Source organism: Trachypithecus francoisi, unplaced genomic scaffold (assembly GCF_009764315.1).
Source record: "Trachypithecus francoisi isolate TF-2019V2 unplaced genomic scaffold, Tfra_2.0 Lachesis_group15, whole genome shotgun sequence".
In the NCBI taxonomy this organism is placed as follows: domain Eukaryota; kingdom Metazoa; phylum Chordata; class Mammalia; order Primates; family Cercopithecidae; genus Trachypithecus; species Trachypithecus francoisi.
Window position 1 is genome coordinate 11,738,061 of NW_022681460.1, and position 16,850 is coordinate 11,754,910.

The 16,850-nt window shown below is 36.5% G+C and overlaps 1 protein-coding gene across 7 annotated transcripts; it reads left to right on the plus strand.

Moving 5' to 3' along the window:
* The first annotated feature begins 6 nt into the window (after positions 1 to 6).
* FAM229B (family with sequence similarity 229 member B) lies at positions 7 to 15,622 on the plus strand. 7 transcript variants are annotated; one of them, XM_033234331.1, is made up of 4 exons: positions 7 to 136; positions 10,112 to 10,271; positions 12,066 to 12,204; positions 13,448 to 15,622. In XM_033234331.1, exons 3-4 carry the CDS (start codon positions 12,080 to 12,082, stop codon positions 13,563 to 13,565), a joined length of 243 nt encoding a protein of 80 aa, XP_033090222.1. In that variant the 5' UTR covers positions 7 to 136; positions 10,112 to 10,271; positions 12,066 to 12,079; the 3' UTR covers positions 13,566 to 15,622. The 7 variants fall into 7 exon arrangements, 6 of the variants coding, with proteins under 6 accessions (XP_033090222.1, XP_033090221.1, XP_033090224.1 ...); XM_033234330.1 differs by having other exon boundaries at positions 10 to 125; positions 13,448 to 13,671; XR_004442734.1 differs by having other exon boundaries at positions 37 to 125; positions 10,115 to 10,271; positions 13,448 to 13,670.
* The last annotated feature ends 1,228 nt before the right edge of the window (positions 15,623 to 16,850 follow it).

Genomic DNA, 16,850 nt, shown 5'->3' on the forward strand with positions numbered 1-16,850 from the left:
TTTTCCGTCAGAAGGCCGCGCAAGTGCGCTTGCGTCTCACCGTTACCATAGCGACTGGGCCTCTGGCCTGCAGATCCTGACTGCCTTGTCAACATCTTTGAGCATCGGCAGCTCCGGAGGCCGGGGTAACTGGCGGGTAACTAGGCTTTGGAGTGATATTTTAAAATATGTGTCGTTAAGCTATTCGTAGGCTATCAGAGGTTTAATTTTTGTTCACAGCCTCAACACCCTGGGCGGTAGATCAGTCCGTTTATTCAGCTTCCACGGGACGCTGCGTTAGCATCTCTGTCCAACAGGACCTTTATTCTAATAGAAAATGAACAATGGCGTTGAGCAAAGAGAAACCCCAGAGAAACAGACGTGTCAGGGCACAACTGGAACTAAATAATTATACACTTTGACAAAAATGGCAAAGCTAAGATCACAGACCCCACTAGTATTTGTTAAACGCTGTATACTCCCCAAATTAACTTGTAGGCTCTCTGGGAAGATTTAAAAAGAAATTAAGGCATAGATCCAGTACCAAGAAGCTTACAATCTGATTGAAGACATACACGCGAAATACTCAAAGAATTGTATGGCGTTGACTTTAAGTGCAATAGGATTCAGTGGTTGAGGATGTAGATGAGTAAATAGAAGTCTGATAGAAGAGACGAGATTAACAGTAGGTATTTAGATGGGGTAGAGGAGGAGAAGATTAAAAAATTAGGCATTATGACAACTACTAACTCCTTAAAATTGTCAAACATTAAAATATGTAAACCTCTATTGATCAAATTAGACCAGATTTTAGTTAAGAACTCAAGTACTTCTTTAATAAAATATTTTCCACAAAAATTCTGAAGAACTACGAACTCTAAGAAGTCTTCTTTGTTTAATAAAAAGTTATATGGTATGTACTATGAATATGTGCTAATATGAACTGTAATATTCAATTGATTAGAACACTTTGTTGTCCCACCAAGACGTGTAGTAGTTACTATTACATTTCTCTGGTAGCTGGTAGGTTTAAAGTTGCAATGGATTTTATATCTTTTGGTAATAGGCAGCTTTTGGTCAGTAAATTTTTGTAGGCTGGATTTATTCTTAATTGCTTACTGAGTATGGGGTCAGCAGTAGAGGTAGAGTTGGGCACTTTAGGTCTTGATGCTAAAGTCCCAAAGTCTGGGGCTTCCAAAATTTGCAAGTCTTGGTCCAGTTTACAGGCAGTGATGTGAATAGGTCTGTATCAGTGTGTTATCAGTGCTAGGTGAGATGATACACTGGCTTTTGCAGAGCCCCACCCTTCATGCAGTCCCAATCATTATTCCCCAGAAGCCACATATAGGAAAGAAAAGTCCTAACATGTCTTATTAATAACTCCAGTCTGTAGAGAATCAGACTGAGAGACAGTTCTACTTAAGAGTCAAGCAAGGTAGAGCCTCACGTGTGAGCCACTCCAAAACTTTTATATATGCAAACCCAGGTTAGCCAAGTTGAGATTGGTTGAACTGCAGCGGGCTATTCAGAATCTTATAAGGAAAATAAATGTTTTTGGTTGAAGCCACTGAAATTTTGGGGTGCAGTTTTATTATACTGATAGCTGACTAACATACAGAGCAAATAGAGTGAACAAAATTCCACATGCCGAAAATGAAAAAGAGAAAAAAAAATCATTGGGAATCCTATGGACTACTAATATTGAAGGAAGGAAGCAAGACAGGGAGGGAAGGGAGAGAGGGAGGGAAGGGGGAGAGGAAGGAAGGAAAGATGTAAAAGATGGATAAAGTACAAGACCTTGGGGTAAAACCTAGCCTAAGAGGGGAAAAAAGAAAATTCATCATATATGCTTTGTGCTGAAGAAGAACTTAAGAATATGAATGCAATAAAACAGGAACTTAAAGACAAGATACTAAAATAATAAGACTCAACTCTATGAGGTCTGAGTCTTGTGGTTTTTATCCACTACTAGGGATAGTACCTTGCATATAGTAGATAGTAAGTAAATATTTGATGAATAAATGAAATAAAATGGAGATAAAAGAACTAAGGAAATTAACTGAAGACAACATCCACCTTAAAGTACTTAAAGGAATAATTTTTAAAAGCATTAAGAAGCAGACTAGAGAGATGCACATCAAATTATAATGTAGAGGAAAGGCTTAAAATAATGACAGAATACTAGGCAAAACCCGAAGATATGAAAGTTATTAAAAATAGTATGTATGGAGGAGACAAAGATGATTCAACATAAGATTAACATGTGCCCACAGCAAATGGAGGAAGAAATATGCTTGATATAAAAAATAAAGGAAGAAAAATACATAGATTAAAAGGATACACACTGTGTCCTATAGGACAATTTCTACAGAAAAATCAACACCAAGACACGTAACCTCATTAAGTCATTCAACTTTTCAGAATAAAGAGAGAATTTTTTAGGTACCTAGGCATGAAATGAACATGGGAGTGGGATGAAGAAAAAACAACTGGACTACTTTAGACTCATCTATAGCACATTCAGTATGGGAAGGCACTGAAAACATGGTACAGCGTTCTGAAGGGGAATAAAATGTTTTAGAAGAAAATTATTCTATAGCTTTTGTAAGCTGTCATGGAAATATAATTCAAATTTGTGGGTGCTCAGTTTTTATTCTTGCTTGCACACACCGCCATTTCTGAGCTCATCTCTTTCTCATATAACTTGACAAACAATAGCAACTGACATGTTATTGTTTTCCAGCCTCTTCTCCCAACATTTAAATTCATTAGTTATATCAAATTCCTTCTAGGTTATCACAGAGTTTTCCAAAGGTTTTTCCCAATAGGTTTGTTCCGAGTGACATAGATCACTATCCTTTTAGCTTTCCACAACAGTTTCCTTGTTAATTGCTCCTTGACCACTTAGGTATGGTGACTTATATTTTAGGTTTTTGTTATAGCGGTACCTAAATCTGGACCAAAGTCTGTATACATCAGCATAAACTTTGTTGTGCCGTGGTAACAATCAACCCCAAAATCTCAGTGGTGTAAAACAACACATTTTTTTTTTTGTACATGATGCATGTCCATTGAGGGTGTCAGGGGGCTGTGCTTTATGTTATCCCCCTTCTGGCACTCAGGCTGATGATCTGCCATTATTTGGTCCAGTTTTTTATTTATTTGATTTTAAGTTAATTATTGTATATATTAATGGGGCACAGTTGATTTTTTGATAAATATTTACATTCTGGAATGATTAAATCAATCTGATTAACATATCTGTCATTTCACATACTCAGAATTTTTTTGTGATGAGAACATTAAAAATCTACTCTTTTAGCAGTTTTGAAATATATATTATTAGTAACTAGTCACCATGCTGTGTAATAGATCTATAAAACTTATTTCTCCTAGCTGAAACTTTGTATCCTTCGGACATCTTCTGCTCCCTATCCCTATCTCACCCTCCAGCTTTACTACCCTCTGGTAACCACCATTCTACTCTCTACTTTTATGAGCTTGACTTTTTTAGATTCCACATAGAAGTGAGATCGTGCAGTGTTTATCTTTCTGTGGCTGGCTAATATCACTTAGCATAATGTCCTCCAGGTTCATCCATGTTGTCACAAATGACAGCATTTTCTTCTTTTTTAAGGCTGAATAGTATTCCATTGTGTATATATACCACATTTTCTTTATCTGTTTCTTTATTTGTTTATCTGTTGATGGATAGTTAGGTTGCTTCCATATCTTAGCTATCGTGGATAATGCTGCAGTAAACTTGGGAGTGCAGATTTTTGACATACTTATTTCAGTTCCTTTGGATATATATCCAGAAGTGGGATTGCTGGATCATACGGCGATTCTATTTTTGATTGAGGAATCCATACTGTTTTCCATAATGGCTGTATTAATTTAATTCCCACCACCAGTGTTAAAAAGGCTCTCTTTTCTCCACATTCTAGCCAACATTTATCTTTTATCTTTTTGATAGCTGCCATTCTAACTGGTGTGAGGTGATAAATATCATTATGTTTTTTAATTTTCATTTCCCTAATGATTAGTGATATTGAGTATTTTTTCATATATCTGTGGGCCATCTATGTATTTTTTGAGAAATGTCTGTTTTGATTCTTTGCCCGTTTTTAATTGGGCTATGTGTTTTCTTGTGAAGTTGTTTGAGTTCTTTATGTATTTTGGTTGTTGTCCCCTTAGCAGATGTATGGTTTATAAATATCTTTTCCTAATCTGTGAGTTGTCTCTTCATTCTATTAATTGTTTCCATTGCTGTGCAGAAGCTTTTTAGTTTGATTAATCCCTTTTGTCTACTTTCGTTTTTGTTCCTGTGCTTTTCGGGTCGTATCCAAGAAATCATTGCCCAAACTAATGTTGTGGAGAATTTTTTTCCTGTTTTCTCCTAGTAGTTTTAGTTTCAGGTCTTACATTTGAGTCTTGAACTAATTTTGGTTGATTTTTATTTATGATGTGAGATACATTTCTGGTTTTTGTGGTAGAGACAAAGCTCGGGAGGGTCTTGCACTAGCAATTAATGGTTGCTTATAATTCACTGACTAGGCCGGGCGCGGTGGCTCAAGCCTGTAATCCCAGCACTTTGGGAGGCCGAGACGGGCGGATCACGAGGTCAGGAGATGGAGACCATCCTGGCTAACACTGTGAAACCCCGTCTCTACTAAAAAATACAAAAAACTAGCGGGGCGTGGTGGCGGGCGCCTGTAGTCCCAGCTACTCGGGAGGCTGAGGCGAGAGAATGGCGTAAACCCGGGAGGCGGAGCTTGCAGTGAGCTGAGATCCGGCCACTGCACTCCAGCCTGGGCGACAGAGCCAGACTCCGTCTCAAAAAAAAAAAAAAAAAAAAAAAAAAAATTCACTGACTAAAACTAATCACATGGGCTCCAAGTAATCATAAGGTGGCCAGGAATTTCAATTTCTGGAAAAGAGAAAGCCAGAAATATTTGATAAACACTTGTGTGTACTGCACAAGCATTCTCAGACATTACATCAGAATACAGCATCTGTGGTAGGCATCCGCTAAGATGGCACCCAACGATCTCTGTCTCCTGTTCTTGTGTAAGCCCCTCTCCTTGAGGGTAGGCTAGACCTAATGTCACCTTTCTAATGAATACAGTCCAAACGCAGCCCAATGGCCACATTGAGTTGAGGCGACAGAGTTAGAAATTTTGGACGATCAGACAGCTACAATTTGCAGGGCAGAATGCCAAAGAGGAGAGAGTATGCAAAAAGAAAACTCTGTAAATCTTTAGGGAGTTCCTCATGAGCCTAAACTGAGTGCTGATCCTTGCATGAATTCACGGAAACTAAGTAACACTGAGGAAAGAACCGTTGGAAATAAGCGGGCAGAACAATTCCTAGGGTTCACATAGGGCTAGTACTAATTCACATTCTCTGTATCTTGAGTGGAGAAACCTTAAAATAGCTGGAACATTGAGTTGAATACTCAGAAAGGTACCTCAGTAGTGGAGAAAAATTAGCCCTAGATGAAAGGCTGTTGTGATCTAGCCTAAGAGAGCATGAAACCAAGCCTCCAAAGAACCAGGCTGTTTCCAAATAACTGTGTCCCAAACCAAAACTTAAAAATACTTAGAGGAATAAAAATAAAATTATTTAGCAATGTAAAATCACAATGCCTGGCACTCAAGTCAAAAATTGCCAGATATGCAAAGATGAGTCCCATAATGAGGTGAAAAAGTAGTTAAAAACAGTACAAGAAATGGCACAAATGAAAAAATTAGTAAACATAACAATTATGTAAAATTAAACGAACATTAAAGCAGTATATGTTCAGAAGGACAGAAGGAAGCCCAGGCTGATTGGGAAAGGACAAAGAAATATAAGAAAGATATCCCAATTAGACTTCTAGAGATGAAAAGTACAACATCTAAGGTGAAAAATGGATGGCGTAAAGAGCAGATTAGACATTAGGCAAAAGAAAAGATTAGCAAACTTAAAGATGTAGCAATGGAAACTGTGCAAAATAAAACAGAAAACAAAAAGATTTTTTATAAAAGGAGAACTAGTGAACTGTGGGACAACTTTCAACAGTGTAACATACATGTAATTGGCATGCCAGAGGAGAGAACAAAAAAATATCTGAAGAAACAAAGGCTAAAAATTTTCAAATGTGATAAGCATTATGAACCCACAGATCCAAGAAGCTCGGTGAATCTTAGGCACAAGAAACAGAAAAAAAACTACAACAAGTGCATTATAATCAAATTGCTTAGTATCAGTGATAAAAAGCAAATATTAAAGCCAGCCAGAGAAAAAAGACATACTACATATAGAGGAACAAAGATAAAAAAAATCAACAGACTTCTTGTTGGGAACAATGCAAGCCAGAAAATAGCGGACCCAAATCTTTAAAGTACTTAAAGAAAACAAAACTGACAATTGAGAATTCTATACCCAGTTAAAACATTGTTCCACAATGAATATGAAAAAAAGAGATATAAAAGCTAAATTAATTAATCAGCAACAGACAAGCACTGTTAAATGAAAACATTCAGGCAAAGGGAAAATTATATTGTATGAAAATCTGGACCTACTCAAAGGGATAAAGAGCACTGAAAACAATAAATATGTAGATGAATATAAAAGACTTCTCTTGTTTTAAAGACAATTGCTTAAAGGAAAATGTATAACAATGTGTATGGGTTTCTACTATAGATAGAATTAAAATATGACAACAAAATTATATGTAGTGGGAGAGGAAATGGACTATACTTTTATACTTTTATACGGTTCTTCTAGTGTATGTGAGGTGGTATAATTTGTCTATAAATTATACACATATTCAAAATACCTGAACTAAAAACTGGAGAATAGAAAGGAGAAGTAAATAAAATTACAATTATTGTTGGAGATTTTACACCCTTATTTCAATAGTTGATAAACCAGGTATATAGAAAATCAGTAAGAATGTGGAAGACTTGAACAATTCTGTCAATCAACAAATTACTTACATAGAACACTGAAGCCAACTATAGCAGCGTATACATTCAAGTACATGTGGAACGTTTGCCAAAGCAGTTTATATTCTGGTTATAAAAACAACTCTAAATAAATTTAAAAGAATTCAAGTTGTACAAAGAATGTTCTCTGACAAAAACGGAACCAACCGAATTAGAAATCAGTAACAGAAGAGTAGAATATTCCTAAATATTGGAAAATATTTATATAGAACACTGAAGCCAACTATAGCAGCATATACGTTCAAGTATGTGTGCAACATTTACCAAGGCAGTTTACATTCTGGCTATAAAAACAAGTCTAAGTAAATTTAAAAGGATTCAAGTCATACAAAGAATGTCCTCTAACAAAAATGGAACCTAATTATAAATCAGTAACAGAAAAGTAGAATATTCCTAAATATTGGAAAATTAAACAATATAATTGTAAATAACCCATAGGCCAAAGAAAAAAAAAAGAAAAATTTTAACCGAAGGAAATGAAAATACAAAATTAAAAAATTTGTGGAATGCAGCTAAAGGAGTACTTTGATGGAAATGTATAGAATTAAATGTTTACATTAGAAAAGAAGAAAGCACTAAAATCAATGACCTAAGCTTCTACCTTAAGAAATTAGAAAAAGAAAAGCAAATTAACCCAAAGTACACAGAAGAAAAGAAATAATAAAGATTGGAGTGGAAATCAAGTAAATGGTAAACAGAAAATAGAGAAAAATCAATGAAACCTAAATATGTGTCCTGAGAAATTAAAATTATTTGATGGGCTTCCTTGTTCATAAGACAAAGGCTAAAATTTTAACTTGAGTTTATGCTCCTGCATGATTTGGTCTGTACTTATGTCTCAGACTCTATTTATTTTCTGTTTTCCGTGCTTTGGTTATGCTGGCCTTTCAGATTTTTTATCGTCTTTACTGGCATGACCTTTGCACGTGCTGTTTTCCTCTGTTTGCCCCCTCCTCAACTGTGTCAATGTTTTTGTCTCCCACTCATTGCCACCTAATTAATGCCCACTCATCTTTTAGATTTAGATTAAATATCCTAGACCAAAACAAATCCTATCGTAACCTATAAACTCTACCACAACAGGAACTGTGTTTGATTTAGCTTAACCTTTTATCTTTAACACTTAACACATGCCTGACTCATGGTGGATTCTCAGCAAATATTCGTTAAATGAATGAATGAAGTCCATGGGTCTTTTTTTCTTAGAACATGACAAATTCAAATATCACTCATTTTCTGCATCTCATGAATTTTAATATCTTGAGAATTGAAAGACTATTGCTGTTGAGCTTATGATACTTAAGGGGATATTTGGATACTTCCCCATCTTTTTATTCACCATTTGTATTGCTCTGTTTATCTATTGCTTTATGAAAATATGCTGGAGACTCAAGTTCCTTTTGTGTTCTGATGTATCATTCTAATGTTGTAAAGTTTCATCATTAAGGCTAACGTTTGATTTGTTTCATTGTATCACCCACTCTAAAGAAGCATGGTATGCCAAATGGACTAGTTAAAATGGTAAATTACAGAATTTTAAGAATATCCCACTTACAGATATTTTACTTCATATATATCGGTTATTAGAAAGTGAAATCAGTGTCTTAATACTCTGATTTCAAGAATGACACAAAAATATGTAGGAAGTAGTGCTGATTGAATTCTTGTGTCCCAGTCATTGGCTTTATACATGTTAAATTGTTTTTAATTCCTCACAACAACTCTATAAGGTAGGAATTAATACCATTTTACAGACAAACTTTTAGTGATTTGCTTAAAATCTCAGAGCTAACATTGTGTCAAAATTCAAACCTGGCTGGGCGCAGTCGGCTCGTGCCTGTAACCGTAGCACTTTGGGAGGGCAAGGTGGCTGGATCACTTGAGCCCAGGAATTTGAGACCAGCCTGGGCCGCGTGGTAAAACCCTGTCTCTACAAAAAAATACAAAATTAGCTGGGCATGGTGGTTTGCACCTGTAGTCCCAGCTACTTGAGATGCTGAGGTGGGAGGATTGCTTGAGCCCAGGAGGTTGAGCCATGATCATGCCGCTGCACTCCAGCCGGGGTGAACAAAGCAAGACCCTGTCTCAAAGAAAAAAAAAATGAAAAGAAAAAAATCAAATCTAATTCTGATGCTGAAACCCATCATTTTCCCACTGCTACCACTTCTCAAACATGGAAACTATTATTTTTTTTTGCCATCCTAAGTACTAAATATTTAGGTCCTAATGACACCTTAGCTAACAGTGGCCAGCAGTTATTTGTTTGTGTGACTGTGACACCATCAGTTTTCCAAGCTAAAATGGTGATCAACTTATTCACAGATAGTACCCTAGTAAGAAAAAGAAGATAGAGGTAAGATTGTATCCAACATCAAGTTAATTCTTATGTAAAATGCCAGTGTTCTATAACATGAATCATATGAAAACACAACAGTGGTAAGAATGCTCACTAACATTTAATGGTTTAGTCATCAGATATGAAAACTGAAAAACTGCTTAGCTGAAGAGTTATGTTCTGGTGTAAGGGTTAAACTAAACATTACTGAGTAGAGCAGCTGTTCATGAGGTAAGCTATTGATTTAGAAGCCAAGAATGAGTTGGGAGAGAGCAGTTAGAGAAATCAGCAGAGAAGCAAGCCCAGGGCCCAGGGAACAGAATAATGAGGACAGTACAAGGTGTATTCTTCCTTTCACAATTGTAATTCTTCCAGCCATTTGGGAATTTGAAGACTCTCTTGAGGAAACGGGGGGGGAAAAAAGGTTAGTCCAGGCATTAGAGAGAGGGAGTGAAGAATCCCATGTAAGAGTTATAGAGAAATTTGTAAAGGTACAATTTGGGTTTGAGGATATTGGAGTGGGATGAGGATATAGCTAGATTGTATTTATTTGGGATATTATAAGAGAAGGTCTAGGAGAGAAGGAGAATGAGGAAAACAGGATATAAAATGAGAAGAATCTCAATTCTGATTTTGTACAGATGGATTAGACTGTAGGTCCCCATTCATGGATGAAAATACTAATATTGTGGGGAAATAAGCCAGTAAAAACAAGAATGAAACCCTCCAAAAAGCTTTACAGAAAATTTTTGGCTAAGCCTCAGTTTGTTGTTGGAGCTATGCATTGAGATGTTTGATTCTTTAGCAGGTAGGAAACTATGTGAAAGAATCTCCTGATGTCATAATTTCCGGGTGTCACTGGAACATTTGGTCATCATTCCTTTGGCAGTTCCAGCCTTCTATGGAAGGCCAGTAGAAAGCATTGATTTATTCACCTCTACAGGAATCAGACTCAGCCTCTTTTGGTAAGTCTGTTTATCCTTGATCAAATTAGCTAAATGTTAATACCTACATAGACAGGTAGTTATACTAAACCACAGAGTTTACTATGGTTTTACTAAATCATCATTGAGCAAAACACTTTTTTTCTTGATATTTTGACACACAGTCTACAAAAGTTATTGTATTAAAATTCTTAAACCTTAATTTGATTTTATTATTACCACCAATAAACATTTACTTTTAGGCATAGAATACTATACTAAGTGTAAAAAATAGTTGCGCCATTTAAATTTTTTCCTATCCTTTGTGTACTAATAGTTGAATACATGCAAATTATTTCAAGATAAAGCTAACCAAGCACTGTTCTAGGTATTAAGTATTCAGTGATGGCAAAGACAGACTTGGAATGAGGGGGGATATTAAACATTTATAAAACATGAGGATAGTGTTTCTCAACAGTGGGCAGTTTTGCCTCTCTCTCCCACCAGGGGACATTTGACAATGTCTATAGACATTTTGTACTGTCACAACTTTGGGAGAGGGGTACTATTTGCATCCAGTGGGTGAAGGCTTTGAATGCTACAAAACATCCTACAGTGCACAGGACAGTATCCTCCCTCCCCAACTAAGAACTGTCTGATCCCAGCTGTGAATAGTGTCATGATTGAGAAACCCTGAATTAGAAGGATAACTGTTACCAAGCAGAAATAAAGGTTGCTATGAAAATGTAGATAATGGGGGTTATAAAAGTAAGTTATAGAGTAAGTAAAGTGTAAATTCAGGCTTAGTGGATTGCATTGGCCATAGTGAGTGAAGGGTGGGAGCAATGGGGTAGGGAAGAGTTCCAAGGTAGGCAGTAAGGAGTTCATTTATATATGTTTGTGTGTATAAATCATATCTATTTCATAATAAATTTCATGTATCGGGTATACTTGCAGACATTTCTATGCATTTACTAATGCTCAGTAGTACCTGCTGAATAGTAATAGTTAACATTTACTGAGCACTTACTGTGTGTTAGGCACTGCACTTTACATGTATTACCTTACTTAATCCTCACTATTATCCTAGAAGTAGAAAATATTATCACCAATGTACCCTTGAGAAATATAGGTAAGTACCTTGACTAAGATCACATAGTTGGGAAGGGCCAGAGCCAGGGACTATACTGTGACTATAGAGAAGCAGGGGGAAAATGAATAATCACCTGGAACAGAAGGATTAGCTGAAGATATTTCAGTGAATGTGAAACTGTGCTCCAAAGGAAGAGAAGAGCATAGATAGGTAGAGAGGTGCTTGTTGATTGCAACAACCATTTAAAGGCAAACTGAATTTTGTTTTCACACAGCAGAAATGGTCTTCAGTTATGTTAACCATAGAGTACATTTTCCTTGCATTGCTTGGTGGCTATTTTGTATTTTTTGCAAGACTTAAAATTGTACATAAGGGATGGTTGTGAAATACAGTAATTTTTAACACTTTTTTAGCTATTTAAAAATAGAATAACATTCAGAATGTTTCTATATGTCTATAACAAAATAGTAATATTAAAAATTCCAAGGCCAGGCACATTGTGTCCACCTGTAGTTCCAGTTACTCATGAGGCTGAGGCAGGAGGATCACTTAAGCCCAGAGTTTCAAAATTGTAGTGCCCTGTGATTGCACTTGTGAATAACCACTGTACTCCAGCCTGGGCGACATAGTGAGACTCTGACTCTTTAAAACATTCCATACAAGTCTTTGAAGACAATCTATCTCCACCTCCAACATTTAAATTTTCTAATCTAGGTTTTCAATATTTTAACTTTCTAATCTAGGTTTTCAGTGAATTATGCCTTTTCGATTTGGAACCCAGCCAAGGAGGTTTCCAGTGGAAGGAGGAGACTCTTCAATTGGGCTGGAACCGGGGCTGAGCTCCAGTGCTGCCTGTAATGGGAAGGAGATGTCGCCAACCAGGTAAAGTCTTCTATCCTCACAAGTGAGGAAATACGTACTGGCTATCATCAATACAACCTTCAGCTGATATTCAGTATTAGCAAGAAAAAACCCTCAGCAATTCAAAAATATTGTTGTTTCTAAATTAGTATGAACAGAACCCAGGTTTCCTTAGTATGGAGTCTGTATTTTGTATTTCTGTAAGTCTTGATGATAGACCAATTCATTCTCTCTCTTTCTGGTACATTTTTAGCTATTAACAAAAAACCCACAGTTACCTTGGCACCAACCTAATAGATTGTTGATAGCTTCACGATTAGATAATATTCAATTAAACAAACAAACCTTCAGTGCTAGTATGTGTAGGGCACCATGCTAGGCATAAGGCTAAAAATATGAAAGAGACTTAGACCTCAGATTCAGTGTCACTTTGGCTTTGACTAGTGTCACTTTGGCTGTGCTGTGACCTTTGGCAGAAAGAGTGATATAGAGTATGAAGATTCTGTGAGAAAGTATTTTTGCAGAATGATTAGTTTCACTTCTGTGATGTTTACTATAGCAAAACCTTAGATACTACATTGTTAGATTCTCATGGCTTGGACATTTTGGGAACACAGATTTAAGTTTAACAGGGTGTAGGCACTTAAAAATTGGAGTTAGTCAAGGATGAAATAGGCTACTTTGGGAAGTAGGGAGCTCCCGGTCTTTAGAAATGTGCAAGGCTGAATGACTATTTGGTGGGAATGTTGGAAAGGAAATTCATATACTAGATGTATTTTTGGACTAGGTGTCATTTAAGGGCCATTTCAACTCTGAGATTCTATCAACATTTGAACAGTATGTGGAATACTATGTTCAGTTTTGTATTTTGCTGCAAACATTCTTGTTTTGAAATCACTCAACTGAGGCGATTTAGGGTACATATGCTCATGAATTGCCACGGTATTATCTCTTATGTTTGTAACTATGCACTTTTGTTTTGCCATTTAACAATCCTTGTATACCTTTCAAAATGAACATCTGGAGGATTATCTTTGAATATATGAATTTCCTGTGATTAAATGTATGTCAGAGGCCACAATTTCTTTGTTATAGCAGTCTAAAATGGGTGCCTCATCAGCATCACCATGTTGTACTCATTTTATGACATTCAGAGATTTCAAAGTGATTTAAAACAGTTAAATATACAATCGAACTTTGGTGCTCTGAAAAAAAATTTCCTCTTTTTAATATCTAACTACATGTCATTTGCTTTTTTATTCAGGCAACTCCGGAGGTGCCCTGGAAGTCATTGCCTGACAATAACTGATGTTCCTATCACTGTCTATGCAACAATGAGAAAGCCATCTGCACAAAGCAGCAAGGAAATGCATCCTAAATAGCACCATTAAGTCTTTTGTCAAGGTCTGACTAGGTCAAGGGTAATGGACCAGTATCATCTGCTGATCTGGTAAACAAATAAAAGTGGTGGCACCTTTAGATGATGACAACAGTTGAACTATTTACTTTTAGTAAGACAGACAGAAATATCAGTAAAGCACATGTAGTGTTAGGCTATCAGTTGTGTCTGATACATAAGACAGAATAATATTTCACAATTAGAAAATACCTTAGAGATCATCTTGCTCACGGCAGATCATTAACATCAATAATTAAAGATGAAGCTTAATCTACCTCGGTCATCAGTCAGGCGGGGCTTATTCTAAATGCTTAATGTGTCTTAGGCTCATTTCCTTGTTCATATTTGGGTTGCTACTTGGCTAAATCCTTTCACCTTAGTACCCCAAGCCAGTTTCCTGGCTTGATATTATTAGATAATGCTCTGCTCAGGAATAATTATGTTGGATGAGAAATGGAGCCCTGGGGTTGTGTGTTTTGGAAGAGTATTCAAGATCAAAGAAAGTTCTTAGTCCATGGTTAATCTGCAAGGCATTTAAACTACTTCCATAGAGGAGCCCAGATTGTTGGTTAAATGTGTTGATAATGAAGTCAAAGCTATGGTTCTAACCCCGATTTTTCCAAGAAAAATGATGTCCGGTTATCACATTGTATCCCAAGTGCTAACCAGTTATCTTGATAAATTGTTTATAGTAGGTTTTGAGAAACCTCATGTGGATTTTTAAATTTGGTTAGATGTAGGATCACTTTTGAGGTTGAGGCCAGCTCTCTATGTTCTCTTTTTCTTCTTGCAGTAGTCCCCAGAAACTCAGCGTGGTTTCCTTTTCTCTCGATGGCTGTCAGCATCCATCTAATGAAATTGTAGTCTCCAAAAGACTGACTTTAGGATCAGATACAATTTTCACCAGTGTTTTTTGTCTACCTTGCCGCTTCTGAAAATATACATGTAAGCCTTTAAAAATGAGAAGCTTATTAACTTATAATTAAAGAGACATAGATGCATATGTGTTACATTAGGTGAAAAAGAAAAACTGCCGGGGAGTTATAAGATGAAAAACTCTCAGAGCTCACACCAAGCTGGGAGATGTTTGAATGCCAACTGGTTAAAATGGAAAGATCTTGAACATGTGGGGCATTGAGTAGAGACTCAGAAAAGTCATACTTTCATGGGAGATCCAAACTGGAGCTAAACTAAAGGCTCATGTGTACCAACTTTAAGAAAGCTTAAAAATAATCCTTGAGAGACTCAAGATGATTTCTAAGTAACCTCATTTTGTTTGCCAAATAAAATGGAACATTCCTTAAAGGAAGAAAACAAAATTGAGGCAGGAAATTGCCTGAGGCTGGAGAAAGAATGACAGGAGAAAGTAGTGATGAAAAATTCCTCAGAGGACTGGGCTTGGTGGCTCACGCCTGTAATCCTGGCGCTTTGGGAGGCCAAGGCAGATGGGTCATCTGAGGTCAGGCATTTGAGGCCAGCCTGGCCAACATGGTGAAACCCCAACTCTACTAAAAATACAAAAATTAGCCGGGTATGGTGGCAGGTGCCTGTAATCCCAGCTACTTGGGAGACTGAGGCAGGAAAATTGCTTGAACCCGAGAGGTGGAGGTTGCAGTGAGCTGATATTGCACCACTATGCTGCAGCCTAAGCAACAGAATGAGACTTCATCTCAAAAAAAAAAAAAAGAAAAGAAAAAAAGAAAAATTCCTCAGAGCTCATACAAGGCTGGGAAGAATGTGTGTTTCAACAATAGTGTATATTTTAATATAGTACATGGATCATTCAGGAGAGTCTTCAGCAAGATATTTCCAAAGTAGGGTTAAAGTTAGGTTACGGAGACGGGAATAGACTGAAGACTACTCTGGACTTTCCTTAACAGAGTTTAAGAGCAACATTTGAAAGAATCAAACTGATTTCAAGTAACTTAACTGCATCCAAGGGGAGACAACCCCTCAGAATAAAAATAAAAACTACAATAAAATCCAGCACCGAAAGTGTAACATTCACAGTGATTAACATCTAATAAAAAATTACCAGGCATGCCAAAAAAAAAAAAAAAAAAAAAGGAAAAGGCAATCCACAGTCAGGAGAATCTTTAGTCGATGGTAACAGACTCAGAATGACAGATGACAGCATTAGTAAATGATATGATTTGGCTGTGTGTCCCAACCCAAATCTCATGTTGAATTGTAACCCCCAGTATTGGGGGAGGGACCTGGTAGGAGGTGATTGGATTATGGTGAACACCCATATGGATGTGAATATGGCGTATTCTTCATGGATATGGAGAACACCCCTTGGTGTTCTCATGATAGTGAGTGAGTTCTTACGAGATCTGGTTGTTTAAAAGTGTGTAGCACTTCCCCCTTTTCCCTCTGTCTCTCCTGCTCCACCATGGTAAGGTATGATTGCTTCCCTTTGCCTTCTGCTATGACTGTAAGTTTCCTGAGGTCTCCTAGCCATGCTTCCTGTTAAGCCTGTGGAACTGAGTCATTTAAACCTCTTTTCTTCCTAAATTACCCAGTCTCAGGTAGTTCTTTATAGCAGTGTGAAAATGGACACATACAGTAGACAAGCTACTATAAATATCATTCAAATAGTAGATAAAAGCATAATGAAGAAATAAATGGAAGGTATAAAAATGAGATGAAAAATACAATATCTGAAGTAATAATATACACTGAATATGATTAAGAGATTAGATACTGGAGAAGAAAATATTAATGAACTAGAAGACATAGCTATATAAATTATCCAACGTCAAGTACAAAGAAAAAAGCAATTAAGAAAAGAGTATACGTTTTGCGTTTCATTATCAAGCAGTCTAATATATATGTAAGTGGCTTCTCAGAAGAAGGGAGGGGAATAGAAAAATATTTGAGGAAATATTTTTCCCCAAATTTGATGAAAACTATAAACTCACAGATCCAAGTACCTTAACCAACCCTAAGGAGAAGAAACGTGAAAACAAAACAATGACATGTCCTCATTAAATTGAAGAGAAAAATCTTAAAACTTGATAGTAAATGACACATGCATTCAGAGAAACAAAAATAAGAATGAGAGTACACTTTTCATCAGAAAATATGAAGGCAAAAAGGCAATGGAGCAATATCTTTAAAGTATCTTTCAAAAATGAAGGTGAAGTAAAGACTTTTCAATCAAACAAATGCCGAGAGAATTCATTACTAACAGATCTTCACTATAAAAAATGTTCAAGGAAGTTTTTCAGGCAGAAAGAAAATGGTACTAGATGGAAATTTGGAT

What these genes read in the sequence shown, in the direction of transcription:
- FAM229B (XM_033234331.1), top strand. Translation starts at nt 12,080, where the DNA reads ATGCCTTTTCGATTTGGAACCCAGCCAAGGAGGTTTCCAGTGGAAGGA. An exon ending in AAGGAGATGTCGCCAACCAG is followed by an intron (nt 12,205 to 13,447) that starts GTAAAGTCTTCT and finishes TTTTTTATTCAG; the next exon opens with GCAACTCCGGAGGTGCCCTG.